General features: G+C 45.4%; 1 protein-coding gene across 1 annotated transcript in view; it reads right to left on the bottom strand.

The window, feature by feature from the left end:
• Nucleotides 1-19,602, bottom strand: part of LOC310697710 (putative helicase senataxin) — a 109,092-nt gene extending 89,490 nt beyond the window's left edge. Inside the window, exons 1-4 of the mRNA XM_083484420.1 lie at nucleotides 19,409-19,602; nucleotides 18,509-18,667; nucleotides 17,829-18,052; nucleotides 5,382-5,549 (exon numbers count right to left, since the gene is read on the bottom strand). Of these exons, the coding sequence (XP_083340546.1) occupies nucleotides 5,382-5,549; nucleotides 17,829-18,052; nucleotides 18,509-18,667; nucleotides 19,409-19,511 (654 nt within the window). The 5' untranslated portion in view covers nucleotides 19,512-19,602. The remainder of the gene's footprint in view (nucleotides 1-5,381; nucleotides 5,550-17,828; nucleotides 18,053-18,508; nucleotides 18,668-19,408) is intronic.
• Between the last annotated feature and the right edge of the window lie 1,106 nt (nucleotides 19,603-20,708).

Below are 20,708 nucleotides of genomic sequence, written 5' to 3'. Positions count from 1 at the left end.
AACCTCTCTGTGCTGCTATCGCCAAAAGCATTCTCAAAGTCTCCGCTCTTGAGGTCGGCGAATAGACCTCTGTGAAGTGGACACCCTTTTTCTGTGTGAAGCCACGTGCCACTAATCCCGCTTTGTACTGTGGTTCTCCAGCTTCAGTGGGTTTTAAGCGGTAAATCCACCTGCAACTAACAGCTCGCTGGTTAGCCGGCAGCTGAGTGAGTGAGAACACACCAAGAGACTTCATTGAGTTCATCTCCTTCTGCATCGCCTCACACCATTTGCTAGCTTCTTCCTGAGGCAACTTCTGAACATCCTCAAAGGATTCAGGCTCACACGTAGCCACACCAACCCAAACACTAGTGGCTTCATACCTTTCAGGAGGCTTTCCTTTCGTTGACCTAGCTGACCTCCGCAGCGTGAACTCTGGACCTGCACCTGATTCACTTGGATCAGCCCTACCATCTCCTGTGTCAGGAACCTCCCCCTCTGACCTGCTGCGCCGTTTCGGGCGTACAGCTGGTTCTGCTGGTGAGGATGGCTCACTCCTCGGCTCAGACTTGACAGAGACCTGTGGAGGGGTCTTGGGACTCCCTTTTGGAGAGGTTGGGAGCCTCTGCCTTGGAGATCCCTGTTCTGGACTCTGTACCTCAGCAACAGGTTCAGCCTCGTCCTCCTCCTCCTCATCACCTGAGTCTAACAGAACATCTGGGTTCCCGTGAAGACGTTTCCACCCACTCTGCTCGCAAAACTCAGCACTGCCGCTAATAAGCAGCTTAGACTGGTTGCCAGTAGGGTATGCGAAACGCCACGCCTTTGAACCCGGCTCATAGCCTACAAAGATCATCTTCCTAGACCTTGGCTCACCCTTTCTGCGCATGGCTTTTGGAATCAGAACCCAAGCCTCAGAACCGAACACGTGCAGAAAGTCCACCTTCGGTTTCTTTCCATGAAGCAGAAAGTACGGTGTGTCACCTACACTTGAATTGAACACCCTGTTCTGCACAAAGCATGCTGTCTTATAACTTTCAGCCCAAAAGCGCTGTGGCAAACCCGAGTCTGCCAACATAGCATTCGCTGATTCCTGTAAAGTGCGAAACTTCCTCTCCGCCACTCCGTTCTGTTGCGGAGAATAGGGGGCAGTCAAAGGATGACTGATACCTTTCTGCCTGAAAAACGATTGCAGCGCAGAACCTGTGAACTCCCCCCCCCCCCGCGATCAGATTGAAAGGAAACCACCCTGGTAGAGAAACGCAGCTCTACCGCTGTGATCCAATCCCTGATCAGTGCAGCTGCCTCTGACTTGCATCTAAGCGTAAATAGCCAGGTGTGTTTCGAAAAATCATCAATCAGAATCAGAACCCATTTAGACCCAGCTAAAGAAGGTGTTGGCATGGGCCCTGACAAATCTGCATGCACAAGTTCAAAAGGTTTACTGGTCCTCCTCTCTGACCTGGGGTATGTGCATGTTGTGACCTTTGATTGCTTACAGGCTTGACAATCTAGGTATTGTCACATGCCTTGAACCTACGCCCAATTGTGTTCATTGCTGCTTTCCGCACAAGTGACCACCCAGCGTGTCCAAATTTTCGGTGCCATAAGTGAATACAATCATGGTGTGGTGGGACATTTGCACACTGCACTTGGGCATCTTCAATGGACTCTCCACTAGCCCCATTTTCCACCAGCCCCATTTTCCCACCAGCCCCATTTTCCCACCAGCCCCATTTTCCCACCAGCCCCATTTTCAATGGGCATCTCCACCAGAAAGAGCCTGTCTTTCCTCTCAACACTGTAGATCTTCTTCCCATCCCTGTAGAAAGAGCACAAATTGTTAGAGAACAAAACATCAATTCCAACAGCCATTAATGCTGACACACTCAAAAGAGAATGGGCAAGTTCTGGGACAAAAAAAGCTGGCACTTCACAACCTAGAAAAGAGCAAAACAAAGACCCAGATTCAGTCAGAGGTCTTTGAGATCCATCAGCTAACGTAACATAGCGTGCAGTTTTAACTGTTTTGCAGTTCCTCAGAAGCTTTCTGGAGTTAACGAGGCAATGCGACGCTCCACTGTCGATAACAAAAGAAAAGGTGTCTCTTTGGCTGTCTTCCAAAGATGCCATGGCGTTGTCTACACCCCCACTGCCAGTGTCCTTCCTGGTTGCCATGGCCACAGCCTCCCCCCGACTAGGGCCTTCGCAGCTTCCCAGGGATACTAACGCAGCTGTGAGGTGATAAGGCGCCTTGTCTTCCTCCTGGCCTGCTGCTTTCTCACGCCTCTGCTGAGAACCGGCCCTGGGAACCTGCTTTGTTGACATTCCACACCAGCTGGTGTCCTTGGCAGCCTGGGCTTCTAGCAGATGCTTCCCAGCACTGTTGGACGTCGCCACAAAGCACAAACAACTCTTGGAGACTTTGGCTTTCGCAGAGCTCTTGGATCGGCTTGCACCCCCACTGTTGGGTGCTCTGCTGCCTAAGGAACAGCCTGCAACTGCGTTCCTCTTCCCAGCTCTCAGCCTCTCTCCAGCACACAGTCCACAGACGTGTCGAAGCATGGACACAGCTTCCCAAAACAGCTCCAGCCCCCTCTAGACATAGGGCTCTCTCTGGGCAACTCTCAGCCCCCCCCCCCCTGGTGTGGCTCCCACTGAGGCTTGACATGCCATCTTCAGTGCCTGCCACGCGACCCAGGGCTTCCTCCCTTGGAGCATTGGCAACAGCCAAGCATCAACGCTGGCCCTTAAAATGGCTAGCACCCTTTGCTCTCTCTCCAGAGCAGCCACGTCTGCTTCATAAGCTTTTGCAGACTTCTCATTGGACTGGGCAAAGACTGGATCAGCCTGGGTGCAGTCCCAAAGCTTCCTTTCTGCCAGCCAGTAGTACATGCGTGTACTCCAGGCCTCTCAATTGGCCCCATGCAGCATTTCGAAGGGGATGTTGAAGCTTTCATGGCCCTGCTGTGCAGCCATCTCCTCCCCCCGGGGCTTCAAGCGTACTCACAAGTTGCCAGCAAGCTGGACCTCCGAAGCAGCAGCCGTCCTTGGCTCTTGGCTCCGATCTCCAGCATTCCACCAGCGTCTCCCACTGCCCTTCCTGGCAGGAGATCACAGCAACTCACAGCTGGCAGCCTCCCTCCGTTCTCACACGTGTCAGGAAACACGGACCGTCCATAACCACAATCTGCAGGCTTCTTCTTTTGTTTCACTCCAGCCTTTGGGCAATGACACTGAATGTGACCTTGATTTCCACAGTTGCAGCACTTCACAGCTGCCAACGCCTTGGCTCCCCCTGGAGGCTGGAATGCTGTGCCACACTGCTCCCCCTGAAGCACACAAGCTGGTTCAGCTGCATTCCTCCAATCATATTCATTTTGCAGGGTCACCAAAACTTTTGAAGCAGTGAGCTCCTGCGCAGGAAGAGCTGCCAGCTGGCTCGCCACAGCGCGACAGCTCACATCTAAAGAATCCAGGATAAGGATTGCAAACAGAGATTCTGGCATGTTGAAACCTCTTTGAGTCAATTCCTGTCTGAGTTTCTGTAACTCTAGGACATGACTTCTGAGGTCCGTCCCCCCCCCCCCCGGCTCCAAGTACTTCTTGTGCAGCTTTTTGAAGTAAAGCAACACAGACCTAGCTTCTTGTTGGAGATGTGAGGCCTGAAGCCCCTCCCACATCTCACGCGAGCTGGTCTTGCCAGCCAGGGTAATTAACTCTTCTGGAGCTACTGAGAGCAGAATTACCCCCATGGCTCTTGAATCTTGTACAACCCATGCATCAATCAGAGGTGCTTGGGGGTCCTCAGAAACAGTGTGCCACACACCAAACCTTCTCAACTGGCCCTTGCAGTACCTTGCCCAGGTCTGATAACTGTGGCCATTAAACTTTGGGCACGGAACCCCATCTGAGGCTTGTAAAAGATCCATTCCTGCTCTTCACGCAAGCCTTGGAACTGGATACAATTTACAATCAGCCTTATCTTAAGCACGTCGTAAATCAGACATAGCGTGCTTCTCTCTCCGGCCTAATTGGTTCTTGGCACAGACTTCAAAAGCCTTCTAGCTGTGGCCGGGACAATCAGCTTCACATACCTCTGTCTCTGCTGGGAGCCATCAGCAGTCTTACTCTCCTGTAAGCACCATGGATCTGGGCCCGAAACCCTTTTGTTGGGATACTGCCAGGAGTCGGGGGCATCAGGCAGGCATCAGACAGGCCCCCAGCTGGCTCCAGCCACCAGTTGGCAGCCGGTCTCCCTTGGAACAGCATCAAACAGTGACACAAGCCTCAGATACGTTTAGAGACCCGTGCACGCTCTGTCAGCAGAGTGTGTAAATCACCTCACAGCAGAAGAGGCAGACAGAGAGATGTGCAAGCATAATGTACAGCATTTATTCAGCATAGTTCAGGAACAAAGGAAAACATGTCTGCATCCCTTCGTGTCCAGCAAAACAAAAGCTATATGCAAATGGAAGTTCCCAGCGAGTGCTGAAAGTAAACAGGCATGTGACACACAACAGCCTGTTCCTGAATGGGGCAACTGTGCCCCTGAAGGACCAGGTGCGCAGCCTGGGAGTCATTTTGGACTCACAGCTGTCCATGGAGGCACAGGTTAATTCTATGTCCAGGGCGGCTGTCTACCAGCTCCACCTGGTACGCAGGCTGAGACCCTACCTGCCTGTGCACTGTCCCACCAGAGTTATACATGGTCTGGTTATCTCCTGCTTGGACTACTGCAATGCGCTCTATGTGGGACTACCTTTGAAGGTGACTTGGAAACTACAACTAATCCAGAATGCAGCAGGTAGACTGGTGACTGGGAGTGGCTGCCGAGACCATATAACACTGGTCCTGAAAGATGTACCTTGGCTCTCAGTATGTTTCCCAATACCATTCAAAGTGTTGGTGCTGACCTTTAAATCCCTAAACACCCTTGGCCCAGTATACCTGAAGGAGCGTCTCCACCCCCATCATCCAGCATGAACACAGAGAACCAGCACCAAGGGCCTTCTGGCGGTTCCCACTGCGAGAAGTGAAGTGACAGGGAACAGGACAGAGAGCCTTCTCAGTAGTGGCGCCCTGTGGAATGCCCTCCCATCAGATGTCAAGGAGATGAGTAACTATATTACCTTCAGTAGATATCTGAAGGCAGCCCTGTATAGGGAAGCTTTTAAGGCTTAATGTTTTACTACGTCTTTATATACGCTGGAAGCTGCATATGGAAGGCAGGGTACAAATAAATTATATTTATTATTATATTTATTATTATTCTTATTATTATTATTATTATTATTATTATTATTATTATTACTGGAATGCCATTTGTTGTCCAGCCTTCTCGATATTCTCACACATCTTACAAGGACCAGCACATGCAGGGTGTTACTAACCTGACCTACCTTGCTGAGGATTCGGTAAAGGAGCCCAAGGATAGTCTTAGATTTCCCAGTCCCAGGTGGCCCATGGATCAAGCAAACTTTGGGCAATGAAGGCAGCTTCATCACGAAGGTGTAAGCAGTTTCAATAGCTGTCCTTTGATCTTCATTAAGCTCCTTCATGTACGAAGACTGTGGGGCAAAGGAGAGGACAAAGGTGCATCTCTCACCAGAATGGACCGTTCCGAGATTTCTGTGACCTAGTTCACACTAATACAATGCCAAACCATGGCTTAGTGTGAGCATGTGGGTTCGCAGAACAGGAGACTGTGATGGCTTTGCTTACAGTATTCTACTGCTGTGAGCTAGGTCTTGGTTTGGGCTACAGCAAGTTTTCCAAACTTAAGCCTGTGGTTTGCCTCACTTAAAGTTTGAACCACGTGTCCAAGTCCAGAAGACACATGCAAGCCAAACCATGGTTTAGCTCACAGTAGCAGGACCTCAAGGCGAATCAAACTAGCCACCATCTCCTCTTTGAGCACCTGCAAGTTTGCACTAAGCCATGGTTTGGTTTAGCATTTTGTGCAAACTGACCCTGCGTTATCTGTCCTCACTTCAGAGGTACAAAAGCCCCAAGGATTTGGAAGTCTCTCTTCAATGGACCTCTCATTTTGCAGAAAATTGCCACAGGAATGTTATCACAATGTCATTCTCTCCTAAGGCCCAAGTTCAACTTTCAGGAGGAAGGGTGGGATATAAATTGAATAAATAAATGAAGAGGAAGGAGGAGACTGTGGAAGACTGCTGCTGATGTTCATCAGCTTTGTGCCAACCAGATGTTTTGGACTACCAGTCCCATCAGCCCTGGCCAGCACGGCCAATGGCTGGAGGTGATGGGAGTTGTAGCCCCAAACACCTGGGGAGTGTCAGGCTGGGGGAAGGTTGGCTAATGTGCGCTCAAGCTTAATTTTGGCTATGGAAAGACAGGTGGGACTTAGTGAATTTCCCAAGCAGCTAAATTTCACATCCATGTGAGATACAGCCAAACAGGAGACAAAAAAGGTGTAGATGGAATTATGCACTGGGTAGTGGCAGGGGGACCTTTTCAGTCCAAGGGCCACATTCCTTCCAGAACAACATTCTGAGGGCCACATGGCAGGGACAAAAGTGAGCAACGCAAACATGGTGGGTTTTACCTTTCTTCACATTCAAGACACCACTCTCCTCCCAAATTCAGGCAAGCAAGAGGCTTGATCAGAGCTCAAGGACACATCCCAACCAGGAGGATAACACCACCACCACTCAAGGAGGGTGCAAAGCAAGGCCAGTGAAGGGCAAGGCCTGGGTGTCTCTAATTCATTCTCGCATTGCTGGATCATGTGATCCTTATTCACATTCCACACTGCTGGAAGTGTGGGAACATAAACTCAGACAAGAGAACTTCCGTTCTGTGTGTTTTTATTTTTCTGCTCTTTGTTCTCTGCTTTCAGACAGAGAAGACGTGTGTGAGAGACACTGCTCACACCAGTCATGTTTTGTTGTTTTGATTTGTTGTAAATTAATAAATTTTGTGATGTCACACGCCTACACAGCCTCGCTTCTTGCAGAACTCTGCTAAACATGCATACAGCTCCACTGGATGTATGTCGCAGTTCTCCTGCGTACAGAGGAATGTACGCACACTGGGGACAGTGTGTGTGGCCTAGGCAGACTTGCAAGTGCCAGTCAGAGAGGCCTGGAGGGACTTCTGGTGGAGCGCGATCCCGCCGCAAGCAAGGATTTTTCCGTGAGGAGAATCCTGTGCTATTTCGGGCGAAAAGGGGTGCTACAGGGCGCAGTAGCCCCCAAATTTAATCTCTGGGGGGGTCACCCAGAGTGACAGGTTCCCAGCGAAGCCAGGAGCAGCCCGCCCGGCCATCAGGTAACTCCAAAAGGAGCGAAGAGAACGGCGGAGCGGGGCTACGGGAAGCCATTTTCTACACCCAAATAGCGAAGCCCCGAGCTTGCAAGAGAAGCGCTCCATTCTCAAATAGAAGAAATTCGGACCTAATTGGATTATAATTTCATGGTAACAAATCAAGTAAAGATTCGAAATATAAAGAGAAAAATATGGAGTTCAGCTGTCATCTGGAATCAGGATAGACGTAACGCGGCGCGCAGAGCTGGAAAGGGAAAGTGAGTTGCCACTGGCGGTTACTGTTTTCTTTCTCTCCTAGAACTTTATTTAAAAATAACTCTTTAAGAAGCTACAAAGTTTTAAGACTGCTAAAGTTAGAAAGGGAGAGCAGAAAGTTAAGATTGAAGAAGTTTGTGGTCTTTGATGCAACGGAGGGAAACATAGAAGGCTGAAGTGCTTTGTTACTTTCACTTTTAAAAGAACAAAGAACACTGAAACAGAAAAGGAGCTTCTGACTCCATTATTAAAACTCTATTGGAACGACGGTTAGGTGGAAACAGCGGATAAAGGTCTTTTTAGACTTTATTATGGGAATCCTTAATGCTAAATAGGATTATAGCTGCCTCTGTCACTTAAGCATATTAATTACAATTGGGAAACCCCCCCTTTTTCCCCCCTTTTTTATGAATTGGGAACTTTTAAGTCTAAAACTGCGTATATTAAAGGAACTGTCTGTTACCCTAGTGGAAGGAACGAGATACTACAATTTGTTTTTCTCTGATTTTTTTCCTGGCGAAGGAATATAATACTGAGGGATATAATACTGAGAAGTGACTTGTGCCTTTTTAGTCCAGTGAAGGGTTCTGCGTTTGTTTTTATTGTTTTTTTCTTCATCTTTTTGGGAATTTTGCCTCTGAGATTTTGTCACTTGGATATAATTTTGGACCTTTGTCATTTGGATATAATTTTTTTTGGAACGTGATTAATTGGATATAATCTTGGAAAGGGTTTTTTATGGGAAGATTTCTGGGAAGCCTTGTGGGAAGATTTTTGGAAATTTTTGGAAATTGCTTTTCCTTTGGGCGAGGTATTGGATTTATCTGGGAAGCAATTTTTTTCTGAGGAATAGCCTAATTGGTGGCAAGAAGATTTAGTTTGTTTTGTTCCGGTTTCTACTCTGATCTTATACTCTTCATCATCCTCATCACCCCCAAACTACGGTTGAACTATATGATATAATTAGAAATTGGAAAATTGACAAAGTGTAAAAGTGTAAAAATTGGTTCCATCAATATTTGAAGATTGAATAATAACGATTAATTAATAAAGATGTCACACCAGCAAAAGAAAGGGGCAGATGGGGGGACACCAGTAGAGAGGAAGGGGTCCAAACAAGAAACAGAGTTTAAAGCAGAAATTTTGAGAATGTTTGCCAAAATAAAACAAAGTGAAAAGAATTTAGAATCAAAACTAGAATCAGTAGATAATAAGATTGGGAAAATGGATAAAAAAATTGATGAGACAGTTAATGATCTTAAAGGACAATTAAAAGAGGTATCTAAGAGAACTCAATCGCTGGAGGAAGGATTTAAGAGGACGAAACAAGAAATGAAGGAAGTGAAGCGAGAGGAAGAGAGGATTAGAGTGGAGATGTTGGAATTAAATAAATCACAAGAAGAAATTAAAGATTTGATTGCTATGAATGAATTGCGACAGAGGGAAGTTAATCTGAGGTTGAGAGCTATTCCGGAAATACAGAATGAAAATATTAAAGAGAGACTGATATCGGAATTAGCCCAATGGATGGAATTACCAATAGAAGAGGTAGCTAAAACAGTACAAAATGCATTTAGAATGAGAGTAAGAACATCAAAAACAAGAAAATTCCCAGGAGACTGTCTAATCACCTTTAAGGACAGGGAAATGAGAAATTTGATATTACAGAAGAACAGAGAGAAAAGATTGTATATAGATGGAAGTTATATAATCATCTTTAAAGATATACCAATACGATTATTGAAACGAAGAGACCCATATAAACCACTGGTGCAGGTCCTTAAGAAAAACAACATTGAATTCAGGTGGGAATTTCTGGAGGGAATTTCATTTTTCTACAAAACCAAAAATACACTGATACAACAGTGGTGGGGCTCATCAGTGAGAACGATGAGACTGCTTATAGGAAAGAAGTACAGGGGTTAATTCAATGGTGTAAAGAAAATAATCTTATGCTTAACACCAAAAAAACCAAAGAACTCATAATTGACTTTAGGAGAAAGAAAAGTGTATTTTTACCATTGCACATAGATGGCGAGGAAGTGGAGAGGGTTGGTAGTTTTAAATACCTGGGCATTTATATCTCGGAGGACCTCTCATGGACTGCAAATATTAATATGGTTGTGAGGAAGGTGCAGGGGAGGTTGTATTTCCTGAGAATGCTCAGGGGACTGAATCTATCCCAGCACCTACTTCTGTCCTATTATCATAGTACCATCGAGAGTGTCTTAACCTATAGTATATTATCGTGGTATGGGAGCAGCTCTGAAACGGATAAAAAAGCTTTACAGAGAACAATTAAAATTGCCCAGAATGTTATTGGGCTCCGACTACCAACCCTGGATGAGATCTTCACGTCTCGCATCTTGAAGAAGTCACATAATATTCTGAGAGATCCCACCCACCCTGCTCACAACTTCTTTGAACTATTGCCTTCGGGCAGAAGATATAGGACAATGAAAACACGAACCACACGCCTTCTGAATAGTTTCTATCCAAGAGCTCTGATTGCACTAAATAATGATCTCAGGGCCAGTTGCAAGGTTTAGTAAGCAGGGAGTAGAAGGAATGAGATAGGTTTTAGGTTATGTTATGCCTTTAATAGGTCATGCTATATTCTGGATTATGTTATGTTTTATAGATTATGTCTAAATAGGATGAGAGTGTCGGAGATACGTGCAAATGTATATGTGAACCCGGTCTTTGGGTGGGTGTTTGATTTTCGTTGTTGTGTATACTGTGTATATACAGACAATGACAATAAATTTATCTAATCTAAAAAGCGCAGATTGACGAGTCCAGAAGAAACAGGGAAGTTTCTGAGAAGGTATAAGGAACTAAAAGTAGAAGATGGAGAAATTGGAGAAGTCAAAGGAGCAGAAAAAGGAGCAGGTGCCCAGGATGAATTAGAATTGGAGGAAGAAGAAGAAGAAGAGAATGGGGAAAAGGTAGAAGAAGAAAAAGAAGAGGAAGAAGAAGAGTCAGATAAATTATAAAAGCGTAAAAAGCAAACCAAATTTATTTAATTGGAAATCACCATGGCCCTAAAATTATGGAATTGGAATATTAATGGGATGAATGAGGGGGGAAAATGGAATAAAATTGAACAATTTTTTAAAAAGAACAATCTGGACATTATATGTTTACAAGAGACACACGTCGCAAGGAAACATAGGAAAATTTTGATTAACAAAAGATTAGGAAACGAATTTGTATCTTCAGATAAAGAGAAAAAAAGAGGGGTAGTTCTATATATCAAAAGTAAAATTGAATCACAACAAATCTTCAAAGATGAAGAAGGAAGGATGATTGCAGTACGGATCAAATGGCAGGGCGAAAATTTGATAATTGTCAGGATCTACACACCTAATGGAAACAAGACAGATTTTTATAAATCTTTAGAAGAAAAACTATTTGAATATATGGACCAGAAAATCATAGTAATGGGAGAAATGAATGGAGTGGTCTCATTGGAAATGGACAGACTAAGAGATGGATCAAGCAAAGAAGGAAAATTGCCTAAGACTTTTTTCGCAATGGTAAAGAATTATAATTTGATCGATATTTGGAGACTCAGATATCCATTGGAAAAACAATTCACTTATTTCTCTGAACCGAATCAGTCAATGTCAAGAATAGATCAAATATGGGTGTCGAACGATTTGACTCCAAGAATTCTTCAAATTGAGATCCAACCAAGAATAATTTCAGACCATAATCCAATAAAAATGGAATTGAAAGGATTCGAGGAAAGAACCTTTAGATGGAGAATCAATGATTACCTCTTCGACGATCAAAAAATCATTGAAAAAGCACAAAAGAAACTAACTGAGTATTTTGTGGACAACAGCAATAAAGGAACGAAGATGAGTGTAGTATGGGATGCAAGCAAGGCAGTGATGAGAGGTTTCTTTATCCAGCAGAATTCTTTGAAGAATAAGAATAGAGAAAAAGGGAAAAAAGAAATCCTAAAGCAGATTATGGACAATGAACAAAAAATAATTAAAAAACCAAATAATTTAAAAATAAAACAAGAGATTAAGACTTTACAAACCCAATTTACAATGATCATAAATAAAGAAATAGAACTGAATATTAAAAGGTTAAGACAAAAAAACTTTGAATTTGCAAGCAAATCTGGTAAATGGCTTGCGTGGCAAACCAAAAAGAGAAAAGAGCAAAATACAATTAATAAAATTATTGTAAACGGAGAAGAGGTTGACAATCCGAAAGGAATTAGAAAAGGATTTTTGGACTTTTATAGACAACTATATAAAAACAGAGAAAGAAATAATATGAGGAAAATAGAACGATTTTTGAAAGAAAAAAAGGTGCAGAAGATCCCGGCAGAAAAGAAAGACCAACTGAATGCCCCAATAGGAAACGAGGAGATAAAAGAGGCCATAAAGGAACTGAAAAGGGGGAAAGCCCCTGGACCAGATGGATTTACATCAGGCTACTATAAAGAACTGAGAGATGCTTTAATGACACCACTGAAAGAAGTAATGAACAATATTTTAAAAGAAAGAGACATCCCTGAAACGTGGAAAGAAGCATTTATTACACTTATCCCTAAACAGGACTCAGATTTAACACAAGTTAAAAATTACAGGCCTATTTCACTGCTTAATACAGACTATAAGATATTTGCATGGATTTTAGCGAACAGATTGAAAAAGATATTGCAAGAAATTATTCACAAAGATCAAGCGGGTTTCCTTCCAGGCAGGCAGATGAAAGGTAATATAAGAAATGTAATTAATATTTTGGAGTATCTGACTGCCAGGAATGAGAAACAAGCTATATTAATGTTTGTAGATGCAGAAAAGGCCTTTGACAATATTGCTTGGGATTTTATGTTGAAGAACTTGGAATATATGGATGTGGGGATAGAGTTTTTTAATGGGATAAAGGCAATTTATACAGAGCAGAAAGCAAAATTAATTGTTAATAATGTGATTACAGAAGATATCAAAATAACAAAAGGAACTAGACAGGGATGCCCACTCTCACCACTGCTATTTATAAAGGTCCTAGAGGTTTTTTTGAGGTCGATGAGACAAAATGAATTAATAAAAGGGGTAAGAGTTGGTCAGGATGAATACAAAGTGAAAGCCTTTGCAGATGATCTAGTAATTACGATTGAAGAACCATTAGAAAGTGTAAAAGAAGTATTGGAAGAGATTGAGAAATTTGGAAATGTGGCAGGGTTCAGACTAAACAAGAAGAAAACTAAAATAATTGCTAAAAATATGGATCAAAGTATGATAGAAATAATGCAACAAAGAATAGAGATAGAGGTGGTGAAAAGGGTAAAATATTTAGGAATTTGGTTAACTCCTAAAAATATTGATTTGTTTCAGAATAATTATACACCGGTCTGGAATGGAATAAGGAAAGATTTGGAGATGTGGGGAAGATTGAAGTTATCTTTTTGGGGTAGAATCTCTATGGTTAAAATGAGTGTTCTTCCAAAGATGTTATTTTTGTTTCAGACTATCCCCATAATAAAGGGGGTAGTAATTTTTAAAGAGTGGCAAAGAGTGCTCTCAAGGTATATCTGGCAGGGTAAGAAGCCGAGAATTAAATTTAAGTTATTAACAGATGCAAAGGAAAGAGGAGGCTTCGCCCTGCCGGACTTGAAACTATACTACGAAGCAGCATGTCTTTGCTGGTTGAAAGAATGGATAAAATTAGAGAATAAGGAGTTATTAGATTTAGAAGGATTTGACAACAGATTTGGATGGCACGCGTATTTATGGTGTGAAAAGAATAAAATTCATAAAGGTTTCGGGAACCACATATTTCGGAGCTCACTAATAGAAATATGGGATAGGTACAAAAACCTATTAGAACCCAGAGTTCCACACTGGTTGTCTCCATTACAGGTTATGAGTGTAAAGAAAATAAATATGAGAGGTAACTGGATTACATATGGTCAATTGATAATCAAAGAAGGAGGAAAATGGAAACTAAAGCCATACGAACAAGTTAGAGAACATGATAGCCATGTTCAAATATATAAAAGGATGTCACATAGAGGAGGGAGAAAGGTTGTTTTCTGCTGCTCCAGAGAAGCGGACACGGAGCAATGGATCCAAACTACAAGAAAGAAGATTCCACCTAAACATTAGGAAGAACTTCCTGACAGTAAGAGCTGTTCGACAGTGGAATTTGCTGCCAAGGAGTGTGGTGGAGTCTCCTGCTTTGGAGGTCTTTAAGCAGAGGCTTGACAACCATATGTCAGGAGTGCTCTGATAGTGTTTCCTGCTTGGCAGGGGGTTGGACTCGATGGCCCTTGTGGTCTCTTCCAACTCTATGATTCTATGATTCTATGTTTATGACTGGTTGCATTATTTTCAGGTTAATGAAATGTTTAAAGAAGATATCAAAGAAAAGGGTTATGTAGAAAAAGACTCAAAGTTCCAGACAGAAGTGATAAATAATGATTCTAAAATTCTGTCAAAAATGTACAAAATATTGTTGGAATGGAATATGAAAGATATTTACACCGGTAAAATTAGCAAAAATGTATAAGACGTGTAATAAGTGTTGGAAATGTAAGGAAACAGAAGGAACGTTTTATCACATGTGGTGGGTGTTAAGGGTTTCAGAACTTACAGGGTTAAAGAGTTCTGAGTGACGTCTCACTTCTTGAGGCGTGGTTACAGACACATACGGGAGTGGTTTACTCTGAGTGTTTCAGTGTCTCGTACGCTATGCGAGAGGGAAGAATGTGCGAGCTTTCGCCGGGGTGATTTATGCTGTTATGCTACACGATTAAAGGCTAAGAAGATAAGAGAACGCCTTGTGTGTGTTCTGATTTATTGCCCACACACTGCAATCGCTTCTGACCGCTGTATTCGCTCTGCTAAACCGGCCAAAGAGGCAGAGAGGACGTTTCCGAGATCTCCAGGGAGCAGAGTGCGCAGCGAAAGCCTGCAGGACTCCATGTTGGCCCTCTTGGCCGCCATAGTGGGAGTGTAAGAAAGTGAAGGGATTTTGGGAGATGATATACAATGAAATGAAAAAGATGTTAAAATGTACATTTGCAAAGAAACCAGAGATATTTCTTTTAGGTATTACAGGAAAGGAAATAAGAAGAAAGGACTGTAAACCTTTCCAATATGCAGTTACAGCAGCAAGAATTCTACTGGCCCAGAAATGGAAACAAGAGGAAATACCGACGGTAGAAGAATGGAGACTGAAGCTGACAGACTATGCAGAACTGCACAGACTAACTGGGAAAATCAAATATCTTCGAGACCAAAAGTTCATCGAGGACTGGGGGAAATTTGTTGAATATCTGAAAAGAACGTGTGATGTGCAAACAACGCTAGTGGGGTTCCAAGAAGCACTGTGAAAGTTGAGATATATTGTTTGAAAGAAATAGAAGTGGGAGGAAAGGTTAATGGCAATATAAACAGAAGAAATGCGTAACTGGGAGGCAAATATGGATGACTGTCAGAGAAGCTGAAGGAAGTCCAAATAGAGTTAAATTTGTGGAAATTCTGATATGATTGTTTATTTGTGTTGGAAAATTAATAAAAAACATTAAAACAAAACAAAACAGAGCGGCCTGGAGGGTGGCATTTGGTCCCTGGGACTGAGGTCCCCACCCTTGTCTCACATCTAAAAGACCATGTTCCCAAGAGATGCAGATTTGTGGCCACATGTTAAGGGCAACACTTGAAAATCGGCGGTGTGTGAACCATAATTCTGAAGGCTTCCCTGGAGATGGCAGGAGAAAGCTTCCATCTAGTGCTAATCTTAACAGCTAACTGTCTCTCCTCCTATCCCCCGCCTCCACCTCCGGAAAGTTGGCTGCTGGAGTAGAAATATTCTCTTGCCTCTCTCTGGTCTTCTCTGCCCATCTCTGAGGGAGTTTCAGCTTAACACCTGGCTCATTGGCATACGATTTGTGTAATGGGTAGCAAAATATCTTATACAGTGGTACCCCGCAAGACGAATGCCTCGCAAGACGGAAAACCCGCAAGACGAAAGGGTTTTCTGTTTTGGAGGCGCTTCGCAAGACGAATTTCCCTATGGGCTTGCTTCGCAAGACGAAAGCCCATAGGGAAATCTCCGGGGACCTCTTTTAAATGCTGGTGGTGGGGAGCAAAGCCTTCCCCCCCCCCTCCGGCCTTCAGAAGAGGTCCTGGACCTCTTCTGAAGGCGGGCGGGGACCGAAAGGCTTTGCTCCCCACCGCGAGCATTTTAAAAGCAGTCCGGGATAGCAGGGAAGAGCTTCCCGCTATCGCGGACGGCTTTTGAAGGCAGGCGGGGGGGGCAAAGACTTTCGCCCCCCACCCGCCTTCAGAAGAGGTCCAGGACCTCTTCTGAAGGCGGGCGGGGGGCGAAAGTCTTTGCTCCCCCCTGCCTGCCTTCCCAGGAGAGCTTTTGAAGGCAGGCGGGGGGGCAAAGACTTTCGCCCCCCACCCGCCTTCAGAAGAGGTCCAGGACCTCTTCTGAATGCGGGCGGGGGGCGAAAGTCTTTGCTCCCCCCTGCCTGCCTTCCCGGACGGCTTTTGAAGGCAGGCGGAGGGGGGGCAAAGACTTTCGCCCCCCGCCCGCCTTCAGAAGAGGTCCAGGACCTCTTCTGAAGGCGGGCGGGGGCCGAAAGGCTTTGCTCCCCACCGCGAGCATTTTAAAAGCAGTCCGGGATAGCAGGGAAGAGTCTGTCCCCCGACCTCTTCTGAAGGCTGGGGGGGGGGGACAAGGGCTTTTCTTTCCACCCCCAGCATTTTAAAAAAACCCCGGGACAGCGGAGGACTTCTCCGCTGTCCGGGGCGATCTTAAAATGCTGGCGGGCGGCATTTTAAAATCGCCCGGGACAGCGGAGGACTTCTCCGCTGTCCGGGGTGATGTAAAAGCCCCTCGGAAGGCAGGCAGGGGGGACAAAGACTTTTGCCCCCCGCCCGCCTTCAGAAGAGGTCCTGGACCTCTTCTGAAGGCGGGCGGGGGGCGAAGATCTTTGCCCCCCCCCCGCCTGCCTTCAAAAGCCGTCCGGGACAGCGGAGAAAGGCGCTGCCTATCTCTGCTCTCCCGGGAAGGCAGGCAGGGGGGAGCAAAGACTTTCGCCCCCCGTCCGCCTTCAGAAGAGGTCCTGGACCTCTTCTGAAGGCGGGCGGGGGGCGAAAGTCTTTGCCCCCCCCGCCTGCCTTCAAAAGCCGTCCGGGAAGGCAGGCAGGGGGGAGCAAAGACTTTCGCCCCCCGCCCGCTTTCAGAAGAGGTCCTGGACCTCTTCTGAAGGCGGGCGGGGGGCGAAAGTCTTTGCCCCCCCGCCTGCCTTCAAAAGCTCTCCTGGGAAGGCAGGCAGGGGGGAGCAAAGACTTTCGCCCCCCGCCCGCCTTCAGAAGAGGACCTCTTCTGAAGGCGGGCGGGGGGGCGAAAGTCTTTGCTCCCCCCTGCCTGCCTTCAAAAGCCGTCCGCGATAGCGGGAAGCTCTTCCCTGCTATCCCGGACTGCTTTTAAAATGCTCGCGGTGGGGAGCAAAGCCTTTCGCCCCCCGCCCGCCTTCAGAAGAGGTCCAGGACCTCTTCTGAAAGCGGGCGGGGGGCGAAAGTCTTTGCTCCCCCCTGCCTGCCTTCCCGGATGGCTTTTGAAGGCAGGCGGGGGGGGCAAAGACTTTCGCCCCCCGCCCGCCTTCAGAAGAGGTCCAGGACCTCTTCTGAAGGCGGACGGGGGGGCGAAAGTCTTTGCTCCCCCCTGCCTGCCTTCCCGGGAGAGCAGAGATAGGCAGCGCCTTTCTCCGCTGTCCCGGACGGCTTTTGAAGGCAGGCGGGGGGGGGGCAAAGACTTTCGCCCCCCGCCCGCCTTCAGAAGAGGTCCAGGACCTCTTCTGAAGGCGGGCGGGGGGCAAAAGTCTTTGTCCCCCCTGCCTGCCTTCCGAGGGGCTTTTACATCACCCCGGACAGCGGAGAAGTCCTCCGCTGTCCCGGGCGATTTTAAAATGCCGCCCGCCAGCATTTTAAGATCGCCCCGGACAGCGGAGAAGTCCTCCGCTGTCCCGGGGTTTTTTTAAAATGCTGGGGGTGGAAAGAAAAGCCCTTGTCCCCCCCCCCCAGCCTTCAGAAGAGGTCGGGGGACAGACTGTCCCCGGACCTGGTCTGAAGGCGGTTTCCATAGGAACGCATTAATTGATTTTCAATGCATTTCTATGGGAAACCGTGCATCGCAAGACAAAAAACTCGCAAGAAGAAAAAACTTGCGGAACGAATTAATTTCGTCTTGCGAGGCACCACTGTACCTCCCCAAGTCAGAACTGGGTTATATTGCCTTTTAAAACAAACACTTACAGAAGTCTCCAAGTCCACAGTTGAGCCTGTCAGACAGAAGTCAGAGTTTTGTGGGCTGATTATGGCTTTGGCTAGAGGGCTTCGGTTCAGGAGAAGGAGGGCCTTGAACATTTGCTCCGTTGTCACCAAAGAACTGACCACCACACACCTGACATTCTTATCAACACCGGACAAATTTCCTTGTGTCTTGACAGACAGGAGACAGGCATCCTGCTCTTTCATCTCTGAGAGAGAGAGATACACAGGGGTACAATTCAGAAACCACGGTGTATGCATTCATTATCATCTAGCATTCAAATCATGATTTGAGAGCTTTTCTAGCATACATATTAACAGACTGTACATTGTTTAGAGTTCTTTGCCTGCTTCCATTTCCCAAAACTGTGGCTTGTAACCCCACTTCAAACAATGGCTTCTGATCTCAATCCATGGCTTCTTGGCTTGCCAGTGGATGATAAACCATGGTTTGTCGACTCAAAACTTCATGCCAAACTATAGTTAAGCTTTCTTAACCACAAAGCTTGGTGCAATACCTGGACTGAGCCAGAATTTCATGCTGAAATAGCAGAAATGGGTCCCCCATCCCAAATCAAATAACTTACTGACACCAAGGGTTGGCTAACATAATTGTCTTGTACACTTACTTTTTAGTGTTTGTTTTTTTAAAAAAAAAAACCTACCAGTATAAAACCGAGTCACATAGCCCACATGGCGTAATGGACAGCTCTCTGCCTTGCCTTCTTTGCTATAGAAGTTTTGCTTTTCAGACAATATTAAGAACACCAAGTCACATTCCTTTGGGTGCAGCTGTTTCTCTAAATTGCTTCTTGAGATGTTAACTGGAGAAGTAATTTGAACACAGAACAAAAATATGCAAGCATTTAGCCACATACAGATACAACTACGTTGTTACCAAAAGCTCTTAATAAAACAGTAGGCATGTCGAGCACAAGTTGCTACAGCTGAACTTTGAATTCCAGATGTTTTTGGTTACCCAGTCGCACATTCTAATAAATATTCACTCAATTTAGTTGTATGAGCTTTTTCATTGGTGAGACCTGCTGAGGTCCATTTTGGAGAGAGAAAGCATTCTGGGTATTGAGATAAAGCAGGCACACCTTGCCTCAATCCTCGTTTTTTTCCTTTTTAATCAAATAAAATTGATTTTTATTCATTATTCATTTAATCATTTGCAGCACCTGGATATCAGTTTGTTTGTCACAGATATTGGTTTATTTTATTTCATAAAATTTATACACCGCTTGTTTGGTTTTTCACAACTTCAAAGCAGTTTACCAAAGATTAAAACAATAAAATAATTGGTAAAAAAATTATTTAAAACATTTTTAAAAAATCAAATCAACGAGAAACTGAAAACAGGCTAAAATACACATCAACATTCTGTGTTGGGCAGAAAAGCAAAAAAGATACAGGCAGAATAAAATATAATAGCCCTTGACTGCTCACCCCAACAGTCTAGTGTTAACACAAGCACTTCTGTTATCTATTACAACCACCATTAAAAACAGGACTGCATTTCTACTTCCCATTTGTTTATATGCAGTGAAATTCTCACTCACTTGTAAAATCTGCTTCATTTGTGTCTGCGTTGAAGTTCAGCAAATTCAACTCAAAAGGCCTTTGCTCTTTTGATTTCTGGTTCTCTAGCCACTCCTGTGCCATCTGCAGGGAAATGGAAGCATAGGCTTAAGAGACTGCTCTTCCACCACATGTGGGCTGCTAAAAGCATTGGGCAGGATTCCCTGCTCATAAATGGGGCCCAGAGAGTCTGTGGCTCACCACAGTTAACTTTATTGACTGATTTTCACAGAGAGCAAAAGGAGTTACAGTCTAAGGAAATAATAAAATCCCTGCTTGCAGCAGCCCAACAACTGGTGGCACAAAACTGGGGAAATTTAGAAAACTTGCAACTTTTCTTATGAGGACAAAAGGTATGGACAGTGATATTAATGAAGAAACTTACCAAATATCTGAAAGCTCTATATTGAACATAAGACTCCAACCATTTTATGGACATATGATGTTTTGTTATTACTTTCCTGTGTGGGAATCTGTCAGGGAACTGCCATCGGAGGGGCAGGTGGTGGAAGGGCTCACGGAGGCTGGGAGAGACCCAGCAGCTGAAGCAGGAACCAGCAGGGGGAGAGGTGGGTCTCTGAGGGAAAGCGAGCAAGAGGGAGGGCTCAGGGACACGTCCAGCGAGAACAGTGGGGAGGTTTCTGGACCTCCCATAGGGAGACCCACTCCTTGCCGGAAACTGTCACGCCGCGAGTCCAGAAGACGTGTTTCCGTTAAGGAGCTTTTATGTTGGAAGCGATTCCGAAAGCAACCACTGTCGGAATCTGCCAGTGACTAGAGGAGCCATGTCTGAGGGGCTCCGTCACAGACAGAGGTTTGTGGACTTGAACAAACTCTGAGGGACTACGATTTTACGCACAAGCAGCTCATCATCCCTTCACAGCATTCCGACTGTCTCTGTAAGCTGTTTGTGCAGGAGAAGGCATCATGAGCGACCCAGCCGGAACCGGAGAAGCAGGAGCGGGGGCGAGTCCAAGCCTGGAAGAAAGGTACCGGGTGTTGGAGGTCCAGCTAGCGCTGCAGACGGCGAGGCTTGAGGAGAGAAGGGCTCAGGATGCAGACAAAAAGGGGAAAGCAACCCAGCTCACCAGAAAGGTACCAGGATTGGTGCAGAAGTTTGGGGGGGGGGAGCCCAAGGACTATCATGCCTTTCGGACAGAGATGCAATATGCCCTCAATCTGCAGTTTGATGAATTGCCTGACGAGGAATCGCGAGTGGCTTTCGTGATTGGGCATCTTGAAAAGGGGGCGAGAGACTGGGTTAGACCCCTGATGGCAACA

Source organism: Podarcis liolepis, assembly GCF_965112155.1.
Source record: "Podarcis liolepis genome assembly, chromosome: W".
Lineage (NCBI taxonomy): Eukaryota > Metazoa > Chordata > Lepidosauria > Squamata > Lacertidae > Podarcis > Podarcis liolepis.
This window is presented reverse-complemented; position numbering and strand designations above follow the sequence as displayed.